Source organism: Amphibalanus amphitrite, unplaced genomic scaffold (assembly GCF_019059575.1).
Source record: "Amphibalanus amphitrite isolate SeventyFive unplaced genomic scaffold, NRLGWU_Aamphi_draft 000046F_arrow, whole genome shotgun sequence".
Lineage (NCBI taxonomy): Eukaryota > Metazoa > Arthropoda > Thecostraca > Balanomorpha > Balanidae > Amphibalanus > Amphibalanus amphitrite.
This window is the reverse complement of record NW_024881542.1, coordinates 310,688-334,391: the sequence shown is the minus strand read 5'-3', so window position 1 is coordinate 334,391 and position 23,704 is coordinate 310,688. Positions and strand designations below refer to the sequence as shown.

The 23,704-nt window shown below is 49.8% G+C and overlaps 2 protein-coding genes across 8 annotated transcripts in view; one reads left to right on the top strand and one right to left on the bottom strand.

The window, feature by feature from the left end:
- Nucleotides 1–14,480, top strand: part of LOC122377503 (sodium-dependent phosphate transporter 2-like) — a 53,853-nt gene extending 39,373 nt beyond the window's left edge. For 3 of the 5 annotated variants that reach the window (XM_043357571.1, XM_043357570.1, XM_043357568.1), the window contains 7 exons: nucleotides 230–289; nucleotides 9,536–9,729; nucleotides 9,945–10,085; nucleotides 11,085–11,306; nucleotides 11,633–11,718; nucleotides 12,345–12,497; nucleotides 12,872–14,480. In XM_043357571.1, coding sequence (XP_043213506.1) covers nucleotides 230–289; nucleotides 9,536–9,729; nucleotides 9,945–10,085; nucleotides 11,085–11,306; nucleotides 11,633–11,718; nucleotides 12,345–12,497; nucleotides 12,872–12,962 — 947 coding nt within the window. In that variant the 3' untranslated portion in view covers nucleotides 12,963–14,480. The remainder of the gene's footprint in view (nucleotides 1–229; nucleotides 290–9,535; nucleotides 9,730–9,944; nucleotides 10,086–11,084; nucleotides 11,307–11,632; nucleotides 11,719–12,344; nucleotides 12,498–12,871) is intronic. The other 2 variants (XM_043357573.1, XM_043357569.1) reach the window with 1 other exon arrangement.
- A 62-nt stretch (nucleotides 14,481–14,542) lies between these two features.
- LOC122377501 lies at nucleotides 14,543–22,568 on the bottom strand. 3 transcript variants are annotated; one of them, XR_006255886.1, is made up of 3 exons: nucleotides 22,038–22,568; nucleotides 14,777–21,920; nucleotides 14,543–14,659 (listed from the first exon to the last, which is right to left on the bottom strand). XR_006255886.1 is itself a non-coding variant. In XM_043357567.1 (3 exons), exons 2-3 carry the CDS (start codon nucleotides 21,103–21,105, stop codon nucleotides 15,358–15,360), a joined length of 5,148 nt encoding a protein of 1,715 aa, XP_043213502.1. In that variant the 5' UTR covers nucleotides 21,106–21,920; nucleotides 22,038–22,568; the 3' UTR covers nucleotides 14,543–15,357. The 3 variants fall into 3 exon arrangements, 2 of the variants coding, with proteins under 2 accessions (XP_043213502.1, XP_043213501.1); XM_043357567.1 differs by having other exon boundaries at nucleotides 14,543–17,870; nucleotides 18,471–21,920; XM_043357566.1 differs by having other exon boundaries at nucleotides 14,543–21,920.
- Between the last annotated feature and the right edge of the window lie 1,136 nt (nucleotides 22,569–23,704).

Sequence of the window (23,704 nt, the reverse complement as noted above, 5' to 3'; positions counted from 1 at the left end):
AGCTGCGTTCTGAGGGTGATCTGTTACGGTGACTGAAGGTGTTCTGTCACTGTTCTCTGAGGACGTCTGTTGTTGTGGTGACTGAGGGTGTTCTGTTACTGCTATCTGAGGGTGTCTGTTGTTGTGGTGACTGAAGGTGTTCCGGTACTGTTTCTGAGGGTGTCTGTTGTTACGGTGACTGAAGTGAAGGTGTTCCGGTACTGTTATCTGAGGGTGTCTGTTGTTGCAGCGGCGGTGACGTCGACGGCCGATATGCGTCGCGAGGCTCAGTTCATGCTGGGTTCGCCCGGTAGGTGGCGGGACTAACTCCCTCAGCCCTTTCTCTAACACCGGGAGCTTGCTAACTCACTTCTGCATGCGTGTGTGCGCTTACGTCCGTGAATTTCAGTTGGTACTGGTCGAGGACTGGCTTAGTCAGCGCAGCGTAGGCTGCTCGGTCTGCTCTGCTCTGAGATATTGATGTTTGGGGTGTGACCGGAAGTCGGGCAGGAGGTCTGACGCGACACTGACTTCTTTCTGAACTGATCTAAGTTACATGATCTGGCTTGACTGTCTGATCGAGGCTTACCGGACGAATTCCTTTCCCGTCTATGAAGGGTTTCATGATCTTCAAACGCCCGACAGACTGGTAGTAGTGTATCTCTCTCCCATGTTGTGCACTGTGCACGTCCCAACGGAGGCCTGCCTATTCCAGTGCCGACAGTGACCCGACAGTGGCAGAGGCCGCTGCAGTTGGTGCTTGTTCATTATGTGGTGCTGGTGGTGACGGGGCCTGTTGGTGTAAATAATGCATTGGTGTTAGGGCCTCTGACTAAAAACGCATGGATCCCAGAACGATCACCAAATCATGCTGTGTTCCAATGCAGCCCGGACACCACTCACCATCCAAATTTGGCTCCAACTCTTCTAACATCAGTCCCACGCACAAGGGGGAAAAGCTCAAATTATTGAGCGCTCAAAATATTGAGCGTGTGACGTCAGAGGCTCCCATAGGCGTAATGCTGAGGGCTAAAAAAATTGAGCCGTTTCAGGAACACGTTTTGCAAAAGCAACTCGCAACACCTAGGGAGAAATGGCAACACCCTAGGAGAATCACTAATGATGCAAAACAGATTATGCTTTCATATTTTTCACTGCTCAAGCTTCAATGATTGGGGGAACACCAATTTCTAGGTCGAAATCTTACGGCATACCAGGATGCCTTAAAAACAGGCCAATATTTATGTCGAAATAAAAGTTATTTTTTGTCCATTCACGTTTTTTACTGGGGTTCTGTTGGAAAGAGCATTTTTCATACTACCCAAAATGATTGCGACTCAATTTCACATCACCCATACCGGAGAATATTTTTCATTTGGCGGCGCCGTTTGTTTATTTCGTCGCGACGTCTCCGGTCGCGTGGTTGTCGTCGTCCTTGTGTTGAAGGTAAGTTTTTATCGTTTTAGTTATATTTAGATGTTAAAAGGTACACTGAAAAGTTTGAATATGCTGTGATTTTAAATTTGGAAACACGTAAACGTCAATCAATTCACGTTTTCCTCGATTTGCGTGCAGATAAGTAACTGTCGACGAAAGTGGCGCCATCCGATATGATGTTTTGAGGGAAAGAGACACAACATATTTACGTGAAAATTTTTGTTTTTTAGTGGTCTAAGTGCTTCAAAGAGGCTGTGAATGTTTTCTTCACACAATTTTTCATTAGGTATGATGAAGTAAAAGGTAGTTTCAGTCTTAACTTTCATACAATTGACATTAAAACATATGATAGTCCACTGCACTATCAGTGATTGAATACCTTGATATTTGGCATTTCTTATTAATTTGAATGTATTCTCTATCCATATGTCCTGATAGTAAGTGACAATACTCTGCCAATATGTTTCCATAGTTTTCACATTCATTTTCCAGTCCTTTACATAACATCACAATTTATAATCAACAAAACTCAACTCCTTCGTTACTTCACAACACTGACAGCATGACAGACTGACAGTCAACTAGTGTGTGTGTGTGAATGCTGAAACAGGATAGCCACTTTGCTGACTGGCTCATTTGAAATAAGATAAAAATGATCCTTTACATCATTTCCATCTGGAGGATCGGAGTCAACGGAAAAGGAAGGCCACTTTCAAGCCTCAAGGTCTAGGCTGCCAGACGCCAGTTGGCAGTCACCACCAAATTTATAATAGATTAATTCATTATTATACTTTGAGACCCTTAGGTCACTGGATCGGCATCACATTTTCAGTTTCAATATAGTAAAGGTTTTTATTTGTATGATGTGAAATATTTTCCTGAATCAGAATTTATTTATCCCTAGGTACCTGGTAGAGGTTTCGGATTTAATGCTCATTTTTGGTGTGCAGTCAGGATTTTTTGACAGGTCCAGATAGGGAATCCTGAGCAATTTTATAGTAAAGTGGTCTCCTTATAATCACCACACATTTTATCAAAAGCATTTGTAGAATTCATTCAAGGAAGAATTTTATCAATGTTGCACCCATTTCTTAGACGACCTAGGCTGCATCTTTTTTTAGTTCCTGTTGTATGACATGTTTTCCATTTTGTTCCACTGCATAAAGAAAAAAAAAATCGTTTGAGATCACCAAACAGCTTTTCTTTTTCTGGCAGGTCTGCACAACCAAGCGGTCGCTGGCGAGGACGTCGGCCGTCCCTGTGGGTAAGGTCATCTGCTCAGCCTTTGTGGAGATCAGCAAGACGTCACCAAGATGAAGACTTCGCTGGAGCAGAAGCCGCTGACCCGTGTCCGATCGGGCAGGTCATGCTCGACGGCACGAGCCACAACTTGAACGACTCGGTGACATCAACAACATGGTGGAGCAGGTGAATGAGTTTGGCGACGTGTTGTGCGACTGCAAGAAGGGTTGTCTGCGTGTTCTGGCCGGCGGAGCGGCGACGCTGCGCAGTCTGCTGGCGGTGAGCAGCTGGCCGTGGTGACCGCGCGCGCCCACATGCGCCGACAACCTGTGCGGCTTCGACGGCCCCGGGACAGCTCGATGCCGCCCACTATGCGACGCCGACCGCGCACTGTCCGCACGGCCACATGGAGGTGTACCCGCGCCTTTTGCCCGCACGCCGCTACCTCGCAGCTGGCCTGCAACCACGCCGTCGCCGCCTGTAGCCCGATAACAAAACGGCTGTCTGATAATGCCGCGTGTTCTTTGTGATGTTGCTACTGTGATGGTTGCTACTGCTGGTCTGAGACTCGATGTTTCCATTCGTCTTTTACATGTTAAGGATTTGATAATGATAAGCTTAGTCCGAGCTTAGGTCGTTTATATCATTTGTTATATGGCATATTTTGGATCAAAGCAGTACGACACTGCCTCCTGCTTTTGTGATGTATGCTGGCAAGACGCAGGTTCCGGTCGCAGGTCACCCGGTTCCAATGTGGTCGGGCTGGCATGCGATAATGTGATGTTGTTTTGCTCGTCTCTGTGTTCCACACTTGATGATGTTTGTGAATCTAACCCACATTGTATAGTATTTTTGTTTGTTTGCGGCCGAACGGCCTTGTAAGTTGTAACCGTGGCAATACAGTTTTTCCTGTATAATTCTCCAATATTCAAGCGTGGGTGGATATCTTTCTGTAATCACGTATTCCCTTCTCCCAGTACAGTCAGAAAATATCAATACAGTATTCATACGGATTATTCAAGCCCTGTATAATTATTTGAGGTGTGCCGAATCCGAAAGGCGACCGATAAAACTACTAGCGGAAAATGTGATATGATGCCATGGGTTTGTGAAAAGTTTAGGTACCACGTAGCATTCAACTTCCTGCATTTCTGTTTCAACTCAGTTCAGCGTATTTCAACGAACATAACATCAGAAATGGCAGCCAGTACCGGCTTCACCTGTCACGGAGAAGGCTCAATAAATTGAGTGTAGATGCTGGCCGCCACTCAATTTTTTTAGCGCCAGCTGACTGTCGTCTGTCGTGGCGCTCAATTTATTGAGTATCGCGGTCCCGAACGACAAGTGGCGCTCAAAAAGTTGAGCGTCTTTAGGGCATTTTCTTTCCAAAAACACCGATATAAATTATCACGGCGAGTGTTCGAGAAGAAACCTTGTTGCTCTCTCTTGCCATTGATACCTTATTTGGATACGATATTTGCCGTAGTGTGACGCTAGAGGCATTGTAAAATACCATCGTTTCGCCTATTCCTTCATAATGGGGCCCGCTCAATTTTTTGAGCGCTCAATAATTTGAGCTTTTCCCCCTTGTGCGTGGGACTGACATGGGTCCCCTTCCGGCAGCTGTGTCTGTCCCCACTAATGCTTGTTCAGCTCGGTGGCTGAATTACCGGCGACACGGGTCGTGTTCGTGTCGACGCTAATATCCTGTCGGGCCGTCGGGCCGTGCCGCCGTGGATCCGCCCTGGGCCGGCGAGGGTGATTTGGTATGCGTCGCAGTTCGGCGGTCAGCGGTGGTAGAGTGCTGTCGACGACCGATAGTGATGGGGGAGGAGGTGGGGGTATGAATGAGGTCCGCGTCGGTATGGAATTACAGGATGGGTTGAGTCAGCGGTCAGCACGTGGAATCAATAGATACGGAGCTGCTGAAACTTTTCCGTCAGAGAGTGAATGAACGACACTCTATAAATAAGCAACGGAAGATTCCGGTTTTAACACGCCATTTATCATTTTAATCGCCTCATCATGTCGGAAAAGTACTCGCTGCTTTCTTTAGAAATGAATTTAGACGCTTCATTACAGGACGTTATTTATTAATTGACAATCTTCGGGACTCGGTTTATTCAGTTCGACAGCATCAGGGTCGAAAAGGATCGATATGCCCGTTACGCACAAAGAACTGATGTACTTGAAGACAGCTTCAATGATGACTAAAACAGATTGTCATTCAGTTTAAAGTTTAGTTAGTCGTCTGCTCCGAGGTGTTCGTAGATGACGTGACGCATATGCATTAGTCTTTATTGTAGTACCGTCCTATCTAATTCCCAATTCAAGGCACGTCAATTCGTTAATTCGATCGGAGTTGAATCGTTTGATCGCCGACGGAGCTCCGTCAACGAATTGGCGGCGACTACGCCGAGAGTGCCGGGACTAAAAAAGGAGAAAAAACACGTACGAGTTAATTAACCGTGAATGGAACAGTGTCGCTCAATTAGTGGAACAGCGCCAGCGCTGCACCAGTATTGCACCAGCCTAGTAACAACCACCATCTACCCCAGCTGGTCACATGGGCTGACGAACCCAGCCGTCTGGTGTCAATATGTCCGCCGTACTCGGTACTATAGGGTAAGGTGCCTAATTAGCGACCCTTTCCGATTTGCGACCTACCTCCCTACAGAAAAACTGGCATGAGAAAACGGGGTAAAAACATCGTCAAAAGGTCAGCCATACTTTGGTTATCGAATTAAATTATTTTCCGGTCGTCGATGTTTCTGGTGGGGCGTTTCAGATGAGTTTAAATAAAAATGACGAGTTTCTTATCCAAAACGTGTGTGTTTGGGCCCTCTCTGACGAAAAGTGATGCACATTAGGATGATGCACCTTTTTTATTCTTAATCGACATTCCTTTTTTAATTGATTGCCGTTTTCCCGCATATTTACGTCTGGACAACGAGTTGCGGGGAAAAGTGCTGATTGTGTTGCAGTTTTAGGAGCCGGTGATTAGGCTGGATTTTTGGGTTACTTTTTCGTTCCGATTCATGTATGTCATAGTGTTTGGCTTTTGAATATTTTAGTTCTTTCAGATAAATATTACTTGCCTTACAACTTTTGTAAAAACGTTTCATTTTTTATAAGCCGACGTTCAGAGTCCTAAAAATACATCAGCACTACAATCATTGTAAACAAACAAATGGAGCACCACTTGGCTCTGTTCCAAGGCCATTTTTTAGTTTATCTGGTGGTTTTCTTGCTCTTGTACGTCGTTTTGTTGTATGTTTTGAATCCCTTAAGATTGACTTATATCATATTTAAGAAGCATGTTGACTGAAAACAATCTGAAGTATCCAGGAGGCTGACAGAGGTCCTGACTACTGAGCAATATCAATATCAAGTCAAAGTTGAACAAGTTATGAAATTTTGGTTGATAAACGCTAGTTGATCGGGCTCATATATCAGCAAGAAAAAGTAAAATTAAAAGAGCTTATTGTCCAAAAGCAAGCTATAATATTGCAGACCTTGGAGCAATACTGAAGAGCATGCTGAGCAGGATCATGCCAGAATGAGAAAATGTTGACTGATGAGCGCATATTGATGTATTGGTATGAATATTGAATGATAACTTACAACAGCAAGATAAATTAGTGCTAACTATCAAGTTAAAATCTAGAATGAATGGACTTGGGCAGTTTTACTATGCTTAGATGCTATGCAGATTGTAATGTGCATCAGGTACTCAGTGTCTGGCAAATGAAACATGCGATCGTTCCATTGCTACTGGAGGAGAAAGCAGCAAAGCTTGGATCACTAAATCCACTTTATGTTGATTTTGATGTTAATCATCATCACTGTATTTCTTGAAAAAAGGATTGTAGTAAAATTGTCAATGTGACAATCCATGCAACGATGTGATCATATTATGTGTTCATAGTCATTTGTGATAGTCATTATTGGTCCAATATACAATGGCAAAGCTCTCAGTCTCAGCGTTTCTTCATGTGCATGGCCAGCAGTGACTCAGAGCTTAGAAGTATTAGTTTTCTTCACAGGGCTGGGATAAAAAGTACTGAGGGTAATCTTCCACCAAGGAACTCTACTTTGACTTGCAGGTATGAGATGTAGGCACAAGTAGGTAGGTGCTCAGTTCCTATAGTCAGTAGTTGTGTATGTTTAGTTGGATTAGCTTAGATTAGATTGTTAGTTTTTTAATTTGCCAAATGTCCATAAAAATGTGACCTGAGCAATGAGCATACCTGAACCTGACTAACCTGACAGCTGACCTAACCTCAATCATCACACATATTTGCAGCCTACCCAAGACCTGCATGGCAGTAGCACCCAGTTATAGGAAGGTACTCACCCTAACTCAATCTTACCTGCTAACTTTTTTATTTATCTAATTATACTTACCTGCTAACCTTCAACTTGCCAAAAGTTAGCTCACATTGCCAAGCTGCGTCCAGGGAAACAGTCAACTGAGGAACTGGCTCATTGGGTGGCTGGTGCGAGTCTGTGCATTTAAAGTGTTTCTTCTCTGAAGCTGTTCTGCACTGCTGTATGTCATGTTAGATGCTCAGAAAATGTGGGAAATGATTACTAAGCTACTTAAGTGCTTTGTTAATGCTCGAGACATGAACAAGTACAGATCCTGCACGGTACAGCTATGAGTTAGGTGCTAGGTGAGTATGTTATGTGAATGTGCTGTTCCCTGTTTGACCGTAAGTATACAAACAAGCACAGGATCACAGTTATATTCAATCTCCACATATAAACATACAATAAAAACGGCCTTATAGCCTTACTCCGAACACACCACAGATAACTTAAGCCTTTGCAGGCACAAAAATGTTTTGATTAACAGGACAGGTTTACAATATATCCTCTGTCCTTGGGGGATCTTGCTGCCAAGGTGAGGTATGATGACTGAACTTCAGGATTGATCAACCTTTTCTTAGCCACTGCTTATATACAAGAAAGACCAAATGCTTCAGCTTGTTTGTTTTGATTTACAGGACATGTATACAATAAATCCTCTGTCCTTGGGGGATCTTGCTGCCAAGTTGAGGTACGATGACTGAACTTCAGGATTGATCAACCTTTTCTTAGCCACTGCTTATAAACGAGAAAGACCAAATTGAAATGCTTGTTTGTAAACTGCGTTGAAAATTTAATGATCCACCTTCAATTCTGACATGAAGACACAAATGAAATAGTTCCCTCTCCTTTTGGAATACACAAAGCAAAATATTTTATAAATTTTAGTGGATGGACAAGGGCAATTAGCATAGCTTTCCCTCAAATTAACTTCTGGCACTGTTGATGAATTACACTGACGCTTAATCGCTTCATATTTTGTAACAAAAGCGCTAAAACTGCAATATAACAGCACTATATGCTTCTTGACAAAATGCAATAGTATTAAAAATTTAGCCCTGATGGCATTCACTCTTGGTGGAAACGTAATTACAAAATATTTTGTAGTAACTATTAAATTCCGGCCGAAAACAGCGCACGGTTTAAAAAAGAATCATTCCAATGACGGTCCATTCTTGCGGTCCTGAAATCGCCACTATTTCCGGCCTCTCCAACGCAACTCGTTGTCCAGACGTAAATATGCCGTTTTCCCATAGTGAATCGCTCAACTGTGCACAGCATGGCGGCTAAAAATGTGTCGCAACTCATATTTCCTATTTGCGCCTGACATGGTCGCAAATAGCTCAAGAAGGGAAAGAAAGGGGAAAAGAGAGAAATGAAAACGAGGTGTTGCTGAAGCTTACAATGTGTGGCAGGGGATGCCAAATGTCGTCACCGACTGCAGGGGTGCCGAATTCAGCGCGGATCTCGAATATCATACAAGATAGCCCCAAAATTTGGGTTTCCGCCTTCTTTTCGCCTTCGGTGCATCACGTGATCAGTTTTTACTTACGTAAATGTGTTGGATAAACGTTCCTGTTCGAGTGATTGATTGCTTTGCGTATAGGTTACCTTTTTTGAGATCATATTTCATCTTTTCAGGCGTCGCATTTTTAGCCATTTTTAATATGGGGAAACCCATAGACTTATTAGCGACCCTCCCCGGTCGCTAATCGGGAAGAGTTCCCTATTAGCGTTTTTTGCAATGGTTTGCCAAAATGCTCACTACAAATAAGTTAGTGAATATTGGGGCAGAAAATGACTATATTTCAATAGAAAAATGAACGATCTCTCCAAAAATCAAGCCAGTAACACAGTGGCACCTACAGAGCGTGAGCAATGACGGTTCAAATTAAGGGGGTCGCTAATTAGGCACCTTACCCTATGCCATCTGCCCCTGTCGTCCCCATTCGGCGAGTCTGCCGGTATCGGCGTCGGCACCGCGGTCACCCTATCCGCCTCACGTGGCCGGTCTGGTATAGGGGCCCCGGTCTGTCGGTCTCCGGTGTCAGCGTATCGCCATGGCAACGTGCTGCGTGGTTCGACCCAGGCTGATGCGATCCGCGTCCACAGTTTGCTCGTTTGACGGCAGGGTGACAGGTTGTGGAAATTGTTCGGAGACTGGGATTGATGATATGGAGAAACGGTAATGGATGGCGCGATAGCCCGTGTGGTTTTTCAACACGTTTTTGTGTGTTCACGTCACATTGTTCTCAGATTGAGTCCGGTGATGAGCTTTTTATACAGCCGCATTGGCGTAGTTTTTATGATACGGTCCTTTGACTAGTGTGAAGCCTGGTATCGACAAAAAGCGTGTTGTTATGGTTACAAAACCAGCGTAAAGACAGCTTGTCAAAGCGTGGCGTGATTATGCATTGAACCCATTCAGCACACCGGACCTTGTACGACTCTTATAACGATCGTTATGTACGCAGAGTTCGTAACTCCACCGTGGTCGTTCCGGCAGAGACGTCTCGGCTGCCCAGCCCGGACGTGTCCAAGGGTCCGACGCCGACCATCTCTATGGAGAAGCTGAGTCAGACACTGAGTCCCTCTGAGGAGGCGGCCGCGCGGCCGCAGGGCGCCGCCGCCACCTACGCCTTCAACGGAGAGACGGCGGCCAACAACGGTTACATCGCGGCCACCACTCTACAGGTGCCGGTAAGGAGACGGAGGGGGATGATAGGTGGGTTCCAGATGGATGGATCGTACTTCGGGAAGAGTGGTTTAAGGGTGTATGTGGATGGACCCTAGAGACTGAATATGCTGTCAGTTTATCGAGATTCGTGATGTTAATTGCCTCGCTGCGGCTGGTCATCTTCAGCTCCCTCCCAGATGCTTCACCTCGCCTACCCTCGCCTCTCACACCTTTTCAGTCGATCCAGTCGGCTGTATCCAGTGAGAACGGCTCGGCGCCCGTGAAGAACGGCGGCTCGATCCCGGGCAACGCCAGCCAGCTACCTCTGGTGGGCGGAGGTGTGGACGCCCGGAAAAACTCCAACGTCCTGCCGATAGCCGTGAGTCAGCGCCCAGCGCCGCCGCCGTGAGCACTCTCTGTCGGCTGTCAGTGGTCGTGGAGGGATATATCGGTGGTGTCGACTCGAGTTTTCTGTCAGGATAGAACTGTCATTTTTGTTACCATGGTCGGTTGTCAGGTGCGATGTGCTGTAGGTGTAAAAAAGAACGTGACGCCGGCATTCTGGGCTATTGAACTGTCAAAAGTCTTTGCTCTGAGCTGTCAGAGTCGGTAGTCTTCAGGCACGTATTGGCACGCTATTCGTCACTAGGATGACTCCCCGGTGGGTGATAACTGATCATATTTTCGATATTGCCAACCCAATTAGCCGTTGAGCTCTATCAGACACTGGTCTGCTTCGCATTCCCTCTTTTGAAGCACTTTGGTGAATTTCTTTTGAGTGAAAGGATGACTCGGTACGGTGAAATTCCAATATTGAGTGATGCTAGCTGACAGATGCCTTCACTGAGGTAATGTGATTGATTGGCCGTGAAATGTCTAAATCGCCAGCGTTTCGGTATCGATTGCTGTCAATGTCCTGTATCGCGCGCTACTGACAGCACAGAAATAGCTACACGAGCTGTGAATTGACAGGAGACAGATAAGCGGCCGTTGGCAGGCGGCGTCAGTTACGGTTGAAACATTACATAATGAGCTATTTCGGACATGGTGAGCCACCATTGCTGAGTGACCTCGACACGTTACTGAATGGCGTATCTAATCTGATGTTTCGGAATAGTGTCACAATTCTGAGAGTTTAGTTGCTTGCATCTGTTCGGTGGTCTATTGAGTTCAATGTCTTGGTGATGGCACTTGTATACTATGTAGGTATTCTGTATCATCTGCAATAGCACAGATAACAGTAGTACTACTGTTATATGTGGCAATAGACTTTAGAGTGTGCCCTGAACCCAATGTGACCTACTCTTCTCTCTCAACCCTGCTGTGACCTGGCACCTCCTCCCTCCGCCCCTCTAACCCCTCCCCCTCTCTCCGGCAGGCGGCGCGGGAGCTGCGCGAGCTCTCCCGTCCGGAGCCGCCCGAGGTGGCGCGCCTGTTCGCCGCTCTGCAGGTGATGACGGCCTCGTTCGGCAGCTTCGCGCACGGCGGCAACGACGTCAGCAACGCCATCGGGCCGCTGATTGCCGTGTGGCTCATCTTCATGGAGGGCTCTGTGGCGCAGAAGGCCGAGACGCCCGTCTACATTCTGTTCTACGGAGGCGTGAGTGGTCCGCCTGGCACGGTGGGAGGCGTGGGGGTTTAGATGGAAACTTAAGGTGGAGAAGGCGGAACAGCGGAGGAGAGGCTTCGAACTTAAGTAGGGACTTGTGATGGGAAAATGAGTGAAATGGTTGTAACGGGTTTGTAAAAACTTTTTTTTTGTCTTGCTTGTAACGTTATTTCTGATTAGTTCTTCAGGTAACAGCATCCGGTGGTTGCATTGTCACATCCTCTTTGTCAAGTCAGCCTCCGATGGTGAGTTTCGGACGTTTTAACCAAGATGCTTTACCTGCAGTCCGGTGACCAGTGCTTCTCTGTGTTCGGCAGGTGGGCATCTCAGTCGGCCTGTGGGTCTGGGGACGGCGCGTCATCAAGACGATCGGCGAGGACCTCACCCAGCTGACTCCGTCTAGGTGAGTTGTGACTCTCTGCCCCGTGATCTCACCCAGCTGACTCCGTCTAGGTGAGTTGTGACTCTCTGCCCCGTGATCTCACCCAGCTGACTCCGTCTAGGTGAGTTGTGACTCTCTGCCCCGTGATCTCACCCAGCTGACTCCGTCTAGGTGAGTTGTGACACTCTGCCCCGTGACCACTGACCCCACCCAGCTGACTCCGTCTAGGTGAGTGACCCTCTGCCCCCGTGACCTCACCCAGCTGACTCCGTCTAGGTGAGTGACCGCTGACGCTCTGCACCCAGTGGCCTCTTCTCTCCCCCTCCGCACACACTGTCGCTAGCCACACGTAGGACACATACGGAAATGGTATTTGAAGCATCACCGACTGCTTGGTGCCCGCACTGTTTTAGAGCGATGGATCGACCATGTTCTGTAACTGAATAGAATTTCTCTACCTGCGCTGCAGCAGCTCTTGCATTTGTTACCAGTGCGTAAATTTTTCAGCAGAATTGTGCTTTATTCAGGCTCCGTGTTCGCTTTATGTAAGCGATAAACCTGCTGTCTGAATTAACCCGACTCATCAAACGCTCACTCACTCTGTCTCTGTCCTCACTATAATTGACACTTGTCGTTTTTCCCCGCAGCGGTTTCACGATCGAGCTGGGCGCCGCGTTCACGGTGCTGTTCGCCTCCAAGATCGGCCTGCCCGTCTCCACCACCCACTGTAAGGTGGGCAGCGTGGTGTTTGTCGGCTGGGCGCGCAGCACACGCGCCGGCGTCGACTGGAAGGTGTTCAGGTACGTACGTTTGTGCCCTGATGGATGGGAGACTGGGGGAGGCGATAGATTGAAGTTTGGTAGCCCTGGGTTGTCATTTGCGCTGGGATTTCAGTTGTTTCCAGTGTCTCCTTAGATACACGAGGCTTTTATGATAGCATTGTAAAAAAGGGATTCGCTTTGCTTTAATTCGGTTTCTTGTTCGATTTATCGGCAATTGTATCGTCATTGGTACGGCGATTTTATGTCGTAACTAAACTCAGGCACATTTGGTCCTGCAGAAATAACAACATTGTGTATTATCGAATGAAACAGAAGCATAACCATTCAAATCACTTCTTCCTTGTCAGTCAGCTGGAGGAATTCCGTTTCACGGTGTATCTCCTCCGTTTCAGAAATATCATCATTGCCTGGCTGGTGACGGTGCCTTTCGCGGCGGCTGCCAGCGCCGCTCTGATGGCCCTCTTCCGCGCGGTGGCGCTCTAGTCGCCGTATAGGCGGCGTCACGGTCGCCACCGGTGCTGGCAGGACCAGAAACGACGCCGCGCCGCGCCGCCGCCACGCATATGAACTATTTTCGTAAGGATACGCGGCCGCGGCCGGAGCAGTGTCGCCGGCTGCCGTCTCGGCCGGCGAGAGAGGCCGCTCCCTCCGGCGACAGAGGCCGCCGGCCGCCCCACACGCGGTCTGTAGAGAGTGACGCCCAAACCTGCGCGCGCGCAGCAATAATTTCCACTTTTCGTGCATCGAGTAGACATCCGACCCACAGAACCGGCCCGCCCACAGCAGTGTCCGTAGTAAAGCTCAACGTTTCTGACTGGGACTGTGTTCCGAGTTACCGCCGCCATGTGTTTGTGCCGCGGGCCGTGTCAGTCCGGCAGCACCCGATGGTGGTTGTTGCTGCGCCGTGCTGGGCTGGGCTGGCCGCGTCCCGGGCCGGCGCCGGTCTCTGAGGGACCGGCTGGAGGGGCGCGCGGCCACGTCCCGGACCAGCGCTGGTCTCTGAGGGGCCGGCTGGAGGGGCGCGCGGCTGACCGACCAGGCCGGAGAGCTGTGACTGGTGTCTGTCCGGCCCTCGCCGCCGGCCGCCACCGTTTGTTACTGTCTTAGAGACCGTAGTATCGGGAGACGACTCGTCCGCCGTGGGCCAGAGGTCGTGTCTGTTCAGACAATCGCCGACTGAGGACTGAATGGAGACTCGCATCTCACCGTTCGGACCGACATGTTTGGATCCGGCGACTTTATGGCGTGGGCTGTGTTGACCGAGAAAGCTAATTTTCTGCTGAGATACATACATTGAGCGACCCACCTGTGACAGTTTGGCGTTGAGTGTCGACTTTGAAAACTATGAAAAGGTTCAATTCAATGTTATCGGTAGCTCGTTTGAGCCTGTCTCCTTTCGGTTTATTTTTCTTGCGTTTTTTACTTATCTCTAAACGAAGTTGAAAAATATTTTCAGGAGGTGGGTTGCGGTAGGTATTCGTGGTCTGGAGTGTACCTAAATCTGGAATTCGTTTTATTTTTTGTCTAGTTTCACATCAAATTATGGTTTCACGATTGTGGTCTCGCAACGCATTCTAATATTGTGGACCACTCCACAAACGTTTGATGTTCAATCCGTCGATAAAGCAGGACTATGTCTTTTTCTTTGAGAGCGACAATCTTACAATAGAGTTGTAACTTCATCCAGCCTGTCAAATGTCTTCATGTGATCTGTCAATGACTGGCCCAGTCCCGCTGGGACCGGCAGTCTAACGCTGTCTCGGTACTCTCGGTAGTCCGTCAGCTCAACTGGGTACCGCAAGGGTCGGTCGCTGGTGCTGACCTCTATGATAGTTTGCTCGCGACGCGACACCTACTGGCGTTTTAGGCAGTGCGCAGGGACTCATCTGAAATGTCACTGAATCCGGTTGCGGGCAATGGTGCAATGTCTGTGTATTCTTGAACATGTTCCGATGTTTTTATTTCGGAAAGTGAGTGCTAAAATACAGCATTTCGTTCGTTTTCGCGTGAATACCTGTATTGCTGCCTGAGCTTCACTCTGGGTGACTGCCGTAAACGCGCTGTTGGCACCGTCTCTCTTGTATTGGACTTTAGGCCGCGGGGATCCAGATCATGACCAACGCATGACCCAAGGTCAAGGTCATCCCACTGCCTCGAAACGATGCGAAACGTAGCGGTTTCTGCGAATACAAAATATAAAATAACGACACGAAAAATATAACACGAAAATGACACGACAACGTATTTGCAATGAATCGTCATAAGAATCGCCAAAATGCATACAATCGAACCCTTACCGACGATATCGCCTCTGCTCAGGCGTCACAGCTCCATCCTCGACGGAGGATCACGGTCAAAAGAGCGATCATGGCCGCTTCCTAGAGGTCGCCAATCGAGGCTACGCGCAAGTACTTAAGGACGCGCAAAATAAAAGGCAATGCATGAACATATCCCTTACACGTAATCGTTAGCAATGGATATACGGATAACAGAAATATTAGCCCAGTACTAGCCTAATCCAGCGAAACTAAGTACAAATAGAAAACATACATAAACCGAGCGTAACAAGTAAATACCGCACTAGAGCTGCTCAAGTACCAATCAGCTGATCTGCCCGCTGACAACAAACTACCCGAAAAAGAGGCGGCCACTAAATTACCGCCGCGCAGAGCCAGCATAAGGTAAAGGAATGAAGAGGACGCTTGCGCCATCTAGCAGTCATCCGCGCGAACTCAAGTGTGCCTTCCTCCGCCTCACCATCCCGCGCCGGTAACCGCTCGGCGCAGGTGTCGCTAAGGTAGCGTGACCGCTCCGTCAAGTGGCAGGCATCAACACCCGCCCCTTTTTGACGTCTCAGTCAAAACAAACTTAAACTTCTTCAAACAATCTTCACCACCTTGGTGACCGGCCTCACGTAGAAGGAGCCGCGGGCGCGAATCCTGACAGAGCGCACCCGTCCATCAGCGCTCGTGAAGGCGTCTTCTATGCGGCCCAGTGGCCACACTCCACGAGGCACAGTGTCGTCTACCATCAGGACGATATCTCCCTTCTTGATGTTGACACGACTTCTCGTTGTCCGTCCGCCTCGCTCTTGCAGCAGAGGGAGATATTCAGTTCTCCACCTCCGCCAGAACTGCTCCGCGAGGTAACCAGCCTGCTTCCAACTTCTCCGGTGGTCCCACTCTGCAGACGACGGAGGAAACACGACACTCCGGAGAAGCAGGAGGTGGTTCGGGGTTAGAGGCGGCTGGTCAAAGGCGTCAGTTGAAAAGGGTGTCAGCGGGCGGTTATTGATTATCGCCTCCACCTCGCACAGCATGGTCTGCAGAGTCTCATGTGAAAAGGTCTGTTGAGTGAGTAGACTGGTGAGAATCTTCCTAATGGTGCGGATCTGGCGCTCCCACACGCCACCGAAGTGAGAGGCGTGAGGCGGATGAAAGCGCCAGTCGATGCCCAGATGGAGGGCTGCTTCCCGGATCTCACCGTCACGCTCTTTCAGCTTCTTGAGTTCTTCCTTAAGTTCCTTCTCCGCTCCGATAAAGTTTGTCCCCTGATCCGATCGAAGAGACTGCACGCCTCCGCGACGTGCCACAAAACGTCGGAGGGCACAGAGGAAGGAATCTGTAGACAAACTGTCAGCGACTTCCAAGTGAACGGCGCGTATTGTCAAGCAGGTGAACACGACGCCATACTTCTTAACCTGAGATCGACCATGCTTCACGAAAAAAGGACCGAAGTAATCCACTCCAGTGTGGGCGAACGCTTTCCCGCCAACTTCCGTTCGCTCTTCAGGAAGATCTGCCATCTTCTGATGCTCCGGCTGCTTCAAGCGTTTCTTGCAGCTGACGCAGCGACTGAGGCAGCGACGCACCGCCGCGTTGGCTCCCAGTATCCAGTAGGATGCCCTGAGGTCCGACAGAACATGCTGTCTCCCTTCATGTCCCGCTTGTTCGTGGGCTGCAGTGACGATCAAATCCACCGCAGGATCTCGTTTTGGAAGAATCTTAGGATGCTTCGAATCGAATGGGAGAGCACTCTGGCTCAGTCGACCACCAACTCGAATCATGTCTCCGTCCAGCCATGGATCCAGACGCGCCAGCTTGCTCGACTTGCGCACAGGTTTCCCTGTCTTCAGGTCACAGAGCTCCTCACTGAAGTGCCGAGCTTGTATGTCTCGGATGATGGCACTCTCAGCTGCCTTCAGCTCCGCAACAGTCAGGCACGCTTTGAGTGTCGCACCGCGAGTAGCATTCTTCCACCGACGAACCAACCGACGAAGCAGGGCAACGGCCCTGACCAGGCGTCTCCAGGACGAGTAGTGCCGAGTCAGCTTCTCCATGGGTGACGACTCCTCGCCCGTCTTCATCGCAGCAACCCTTACGTCCTCCTGATCGGCATCGTGCACACATTCTTCATCATCGGGGTTTACAGGCCACTGTGCCTCTTTCAGGAAACTGGGCCCGAACTTCCAGAGGTCGCTGTTGATGAGAGATGAGGCCTTCATCCCGCGTGACACGAGGTCCGCTGGGTTCAACTCACTCGGCACATAGTGCCACTGTTCGACCGTCGAGCCATCGTGAATCACTGAGAGGCGGTTCGCGACGAACACAGGAAACCTTGTCTTCTCATTTCTGATGTATTTGAGGACGGTTGTGCTATCCGTCCAGAAGTGCACGTCCACGTCCACGTCCAAAGCTCTCCGCAGGTCCACGCTGCTCCTCACGGCGAGCGTCGCCGCAGCTAGCTCCAGACGGGGAACGCTGAGCTGTCTCATCGGCGCCAGTCGCGCCCGGCTAAACAGAATCCTGCAACTGGCGTGGTCAGTCTCCTCGTCGACACAACATACATAGGTCACAACCCCGTACGCTGACGTACTGGCATCAGCGAAGAGATGAAGCTGGATCTTGTCTCCGGCAGCAAGCGCCGCGTCGAGCCCCAGAGGTGAGAGACATCTTGGGATCTTCAGGAGCGACAGGTGGCTCAGGTCCCGCAGCCATTCTTCCCACTCCCTTCTCAGACTCTCCGGGACTTCTTCATCCCAGCTCCCGCCAAGTCGATGCAGCTTCTGGACGACCATCCGAGCCCTGACAACGCAGGGAGCGACCAGCCCGAGAGGATCGTAGCAAGAAGCTGCAGCAGACAGATATCCTCTCCTCGTGGCCGGCTTCTGATTCAGCTTCTTCATGTCCACGCTGAAGCCGATGGTGTCTGTGTTCGGATCCCATACAACTCCAAGTGCGCGCTCTGTCGGTAAGGGGTCAGAGCCGAGGACCAGATCCTTCACCTGCTTGCTTCTCTCCGGTTGAGGAACCGATTGAAGGACTTTGACACTGTTGCTGTTGAACTTCGTCAGCTTAAATCCCCCAAGAGCACACATTTCCTTCAGCTCTTTCAGCAGCTTGATGGCAGCTTCGTCGTCCTGCACAGACTTAAGGACGTCGTCAACATAAAAGTTACTTCGTATCGTCTTGCTTGCTTCCTTTGACAGGGACTTGTTGTCTTCCGCTGCGCGGTGGAGCGCGAGGTTGGCGCAGCTGGGCGATGATGTCGCTCCGAACAGGTGGACCTTCATCCGGTACTCGCGAGCAGGCTTGCTGGTAACTCCTTCCGGCCACCACAGGAACCTCAGGTAATCCCTCTGACTTTCTGGAACGGAGACCTGCAGAAACATGGCTTCAATGTCTCCGGTGAATGCGCAAGGGTTAAGACGAAAACGAATCAGAACGTCCACCAACGGGGTGGTCAGGTCGGGGCCCTGGAGCAGCGTATCGTTGAGACTGGTGCCTCGATACTTGCTTGCACAATCGAAGACGACGCGAAGATTGTCCTTCGTCGGGTGCCTCACCGCAAAGTGGGGAAGGTACCACCTCCTTGAGTCGTCTGCAGCCTCAGGTGCCACTTCAGCATGCCCATCTTCGAGAAGTTTGTTCATACGAGCGATGTACTCCTCCGCGTACTTCTCGTCCTTGTTCAACTTCCTCTTCAGCAGTTCCAGGCGCCCCTCTGCCACACTTCGGTTGTTCTCGAGAGGAGGCGTCTGGTCCCGAAATGGCAGTGTGATCTCGTACTTCTCTTTCTTGATACAGCCGTTTTCCATTTGGTTGCACCACCTGAGATCTTCTATTGAAAGCCCTTTTCTTGTCTCAGCTCTGTTTTCAAACCATTCTTCAGACATCTGGTCATTCATGTCTACTTTGATGCGATTCACTTGACATCTGCCTCTCTCGTTCTTCAGTCCGCCCAGGATCCAGCCGAACCTGGTCAGGATCGCGTGCGGTCCTCCGTGTTGGCTGGGGCAGACTTGCAGCGGTTCCATCACGCCGCCTGCATTGCCTCCAATCAGGAGACCGACCTCTTCTCCAGCGTCCATCGTCCTCAGGGTCACACCGGCTTCTTGCAGATACGTCCATCTCTGCATGTCTTCCTGGGAAGGCACATCATCAGTCACGACAGGGATGCGGCTCAGAACATACAACGGGGGCAGCTCCATAACATTGCCTTGGTCCAGGTCTTCAATGAGCAGTCCAGGGATGATGCTGCTGTTCATTGTCTGCTCTCCACTGATGGTAGACACCTTGAGCGAGGTCCTCTTCTGCTGCTTCAATCCCAGCTCATCCAGCAGATGACTCGATATGAAGGAGTGCGTGCTTCCGCTGTCGAGAAAGGCATTTGTGGTCACTTTGAGGTCACCAAAGCATACCTGTACCTTGAGAACCTGCAGCTTGCCGCCTCCTGTCCTGCTGGGTGCCAGGTGGCCCGAAGTCACTGTAGGGCTCTCTGGCTTGTCAATGTGGAGCACTGTCGGATGGCTTCTTCCACACTTCTCACAGTTTCTTCTTTCTTTGCAGAATCTGGATCGATGCCCATGCTGCAAACAAGCAAAGCAGAGGCCATTCTGCTTAACAAATGTGGTTCTTTCCTCTGGTGTCTTCTGTTGGAGTTTCTTGCAGGATTCGGTCTTGTGCATTCCCTCACAGAAGTAGCACTTCATTGGATTGCCCACAGACTGGATGCTCCCAGCTAGGGTCTTGCCCACAGCTGTCTTCCTGACAGCCCGTGGCTCTGTCTTCCTGGCTTCATGAAGTCTGGGCCTTCCACTTGATCCCAGGACCTGTCGTCCATAGGATGGGTTCATGGCTATCCTAGCCTCCTTCTCAATGTACCCAACCAGGTCTCTGAAGTTCGCCTGGCGTCTCTCCACGTGCTCGATGTCATCCACCAGTCGTCTCCACTTCTCAATCATGTGGTGGGGCAGCTTCTCAAGCAGCTTGCAGATGGTTTTAGGATCAACCGAGCGCAAGCCATGAGGCTGGGTCTCAAGGGCATTCAAACATCCTCTCAGGAAAATGCTGAGGTCATCCAGAGCTTCCGCATCATCTGCCCGAAGAGCTGGCAGGTTCTGCATCTGGGTGATCAGACTGGTCACTGCATAAACCCCAGTGTCGTACCTGCTGTTCAGCAGTTCGACTGCTTGCAAGTAGCCCCTTTCTTCTGGCAGGTGGACACATGTCTGCACAATATCATGTGGTTTTCCTTGCGTGAACTTGAGCAGGTACAACAGCTTCTCTGCCTCCGAATCCACATTACTTGCAATGTTCGCCTCGAAGGCTTTCAAGAATGGCTTGTACTTTGAAGAATCTCCCTTGAACACAGTCAGGTCAAGTGCAGGCAGCTGGAGCCTTCTTGCCATTCTGATGTCATGTCTCATGGGCTCTGTTGCTTCATGTGAATAGGCAGATTCTTGTGACCTTGCAATCACCTCTTGCTTGTGTGATGCAGTCCTTGCTTGTGCCGCATCTTGTGGCCTTTCTGCAACTTCCTGCAACAGAGATGCAGCATTTGACTTCTTTTCTTGTCGTTGAGCTGCAGCTCCTTGCAACTTTGGCACAGTTACTTCCATCAGCTTTGCTACAACTTCCTTTTGCCCTGCTTGCACAGTTACTTGCGGCTTTGTTGCAACTTCTTTTTGCCCTGTTTTCACAGTTACTTGCGGCTTTGCTGCAACTTCTTTTAGCCCTGTTTGCACAGTTACTTGCGGCTTTGTTGCAACTTCCTGTAGCTGAAGTACAGCCTTGGGCTCCTTCTCCAACGGATGAGACGAGGTTTCAAGTGGCTGCAACATCATCTGCTCCATCTGTGCTTCAGTCATCATTTCTTCAAACACCTTCTCTCGGGCTTCACACTCCTCAATCTCAGCTTGAAGCTCAACCTCTTCCCTCATTCGACGAAGCTCGGCTTCCTGTGCTTCAAGTAGGTGCTTCTTTTTCAGAGCTTGCCTCTTCGCAGAGAGCCCAGCCAGCTTCGCTCTTTCCATGGCCCGGGCAGAGGCCATGCTGGCTGCCGTTCTGACACTTGAGGCAGGCCTGTCACTTGTGGCATCTCCACCTTCAAATCCTGATTGTGTCTCAACACCCTTGTCGTCATCTACCTTCTTTGGCTCATGTTCTTCCTGTAGGTTGTCTTTCTCTTCTTTGGCTTGACTCATGGCTCCCTGACTCTGGTATTGCTCCTCTTTCAAGATCTCACGCAACCTCTCCAGCAGGACTGGCTTCCTTCCTCTCACATCCTCCCCTCGTCTACTCAGCTCACTGACCAGCTCCTCTTTCGACAGCTTGTCAAGATCCATTACTTGATCAGGCGTGAGGCAGAGGGTATGGGAAACACAGGATATTCAAATAAATGCAGGCTCTGCTTATCTTAACCTACAAACAGCCAGTAACACTGAGCAAACGTGTACCTCACTTAATATAGCACTCCGCAGCATCAATCATCTCTCATTGCTACACATAGCATAACACATATGAGGGCACACATTCTTACTAACTAAGTTCACCCGTCTGAGGTTGTCAACTATCCTATGCAACTGTCTGAGCACTGAGCCTGAGAGCCTCCCTGCAATGCACATTACTCCACGAACACAAGCCCCAGGTACATACTGTTCATACTGCTGGGTGAGCTGGGCCGGATCACACTGCTGCACTGTGAGTGGCAGCTCCAGCTGGGCACCTCTTCACTGATGATTGAGGCTGCCAGATCCAGCACGAAGGGCTGCCATCAGCAGCAGCTGCCTCCAGACAGCAGGCGCCAGCAGACGCGGACCTCCGCCGCCGCAGGGACATTAGGATGCTGGAACCTCCGTCCTGGAACCAGTCCCCACGGCGGCAGGCAACCGCGTCCGCATTGGCGGCCACACACCAGCATCGCAATTCGTAGCTCCCGGCGACGAGAATAATCGACGATCAGCTGAGCCGAAGCCACCAGGAAGGCGACGTCGAAACTATTGCTGCCTGAGCTTCACTCTGGGTGACTGCCGTAAACGCGCTGTTGGCACCGTCTCTCTTGTATTGGACTTTAGGCCGCGGGGATCCAGATCATGACCAACGCATGACCCAAGGTCAAGGTCATCCCACTGCCTCGAAACGATGCGAAACGTAGCGGTTTCTGCGAATACAAAATATAAAATAACGACACGAAAAATATAACACGAAAATGACACGACAACGTATTTGCAACGAATCGTCATAAGAATCGCCAAAATGCATACAATCGAACCCTTACCGACGATATCGCCTCTGCTCAGGCGTCACAGCTCCATCCTCGACGGAGGATCACGGTCAAAAGAGCGATCATGGCCGCTTCCTAGAGGTCGCCAATCGAGGCTACGCGCAAGTACTTAAGGACGCGCAAAATAAAAGGCAATGCATGAACATATCCCTTACACGTAATCGTTAGCAATGGATATACGGATAACAGAAATATTAGCCCAGTACTAGCCTAATCCAGCGAAACTAAGTACAAATAGAAAACATACATAAACCGAGCGTAACAAGTAAATACCGCACTAGAGCTGCTCAAGTACCAATCAGCTGATCTGCCCGCTGACAACAAACTACCCGAAAAAGAGGCGGCCACTAAATTACCGCCGCGCAGAGCCAGCATAAGGTAAAGGAATGAAGAGGACGCTTGCGCCATCTAGCAGTCATCCGCGCGAACTCAAGTGTGCCTTCCTCCGCCTCACCATCCCGCGCCGGTAACCGCTCGGCGCAGGTGTCGCTAAGGTAGCGTGACCGCTCCGTCAAGTGGCAGGCATCAACAACCTGAGCTATGTAGCTGCCTCGGGCTACGGCGGGTCACCGGGGACAGATAAGATCACCTTGTGGTCACCTGTTGACACGGTTCAGTCGCCTGTCCGGGGAGTTGCACGTGTCACACACAGACTACTATAGATACCGCGAACTGAGTATATCACTGTGACGCCTGAATTCTAGTGATGCCTGGGATCCTATCTGGGTTATCATCGGGGGGTGGTTTGGGGACAGCGCCTCTAGTCCGGGGACGGTTCATACGAGGACAGAGTAGTACGGCTGTCCCCTCTGGCAGCTCCCGTCTCGGAGGGTTCGAGACGGGACAATGTGTCACAAGCCCGGCTGGGCTGTGGTAATAGCTCACCGTCGGGGACAAATGCCGATGCCGAACTTGGAATCCGAGACATGTCGTCTGTGAATTTACGAAATGTGTCTGAATAGCAGGGCGATCAGACGTGAAATGACCGCATTGTGTGGTGCGGCTGATATCTTGATTTTTTTCGTGATGTTATTCTTCTGTGAGGGGCGAGGGCAGCTATTGAGACACTGATTCGTACTGAATCGCCAGTTCATCTCTACACAATCAGTTCACTCTCATATCCTAAGGAATACGATGTACGGAACATCACACCTATATCACTGCGAACTGAAATAGTATACCCACTCTGTATGACTAGTCCTCTCGCCTTGGCTCCATCCAATCCAGCCGTCCCACCCAGCCATTCCTTCATTTACAGCGTCCCTCGTATAACCGGACACTCTCACAGCAGCCTTTCATCCGTGTCCGTATAGCTAGGTATATCCGGCGCCGCCCACGTCACAAGTGTCGCCAGCTCCCAACCACACCTGGCCCCAAGGCCGCAGGATACGCGCCGAGCGCGCCTAAACTGAAACGCTTCCTGGGCTATTTGCGTCGTGAGAGACATTCGCGAATTATATAATTACATTATTCACAGTGCGAAACACACCCAGCGAAGGCCTTCGGTGATGCTGGAACGCAATTTTGCTTCCGGGAGGGCAGGGGGCTCGAGTCTCCTTATTTATTGTATTTGTAACTTCCATAATGACGCGTCATTTTCATAAGTACTTAGCTGCATGATATTTTATAGTAAGACGGTAAGCACTCATCAAGCAGCACCC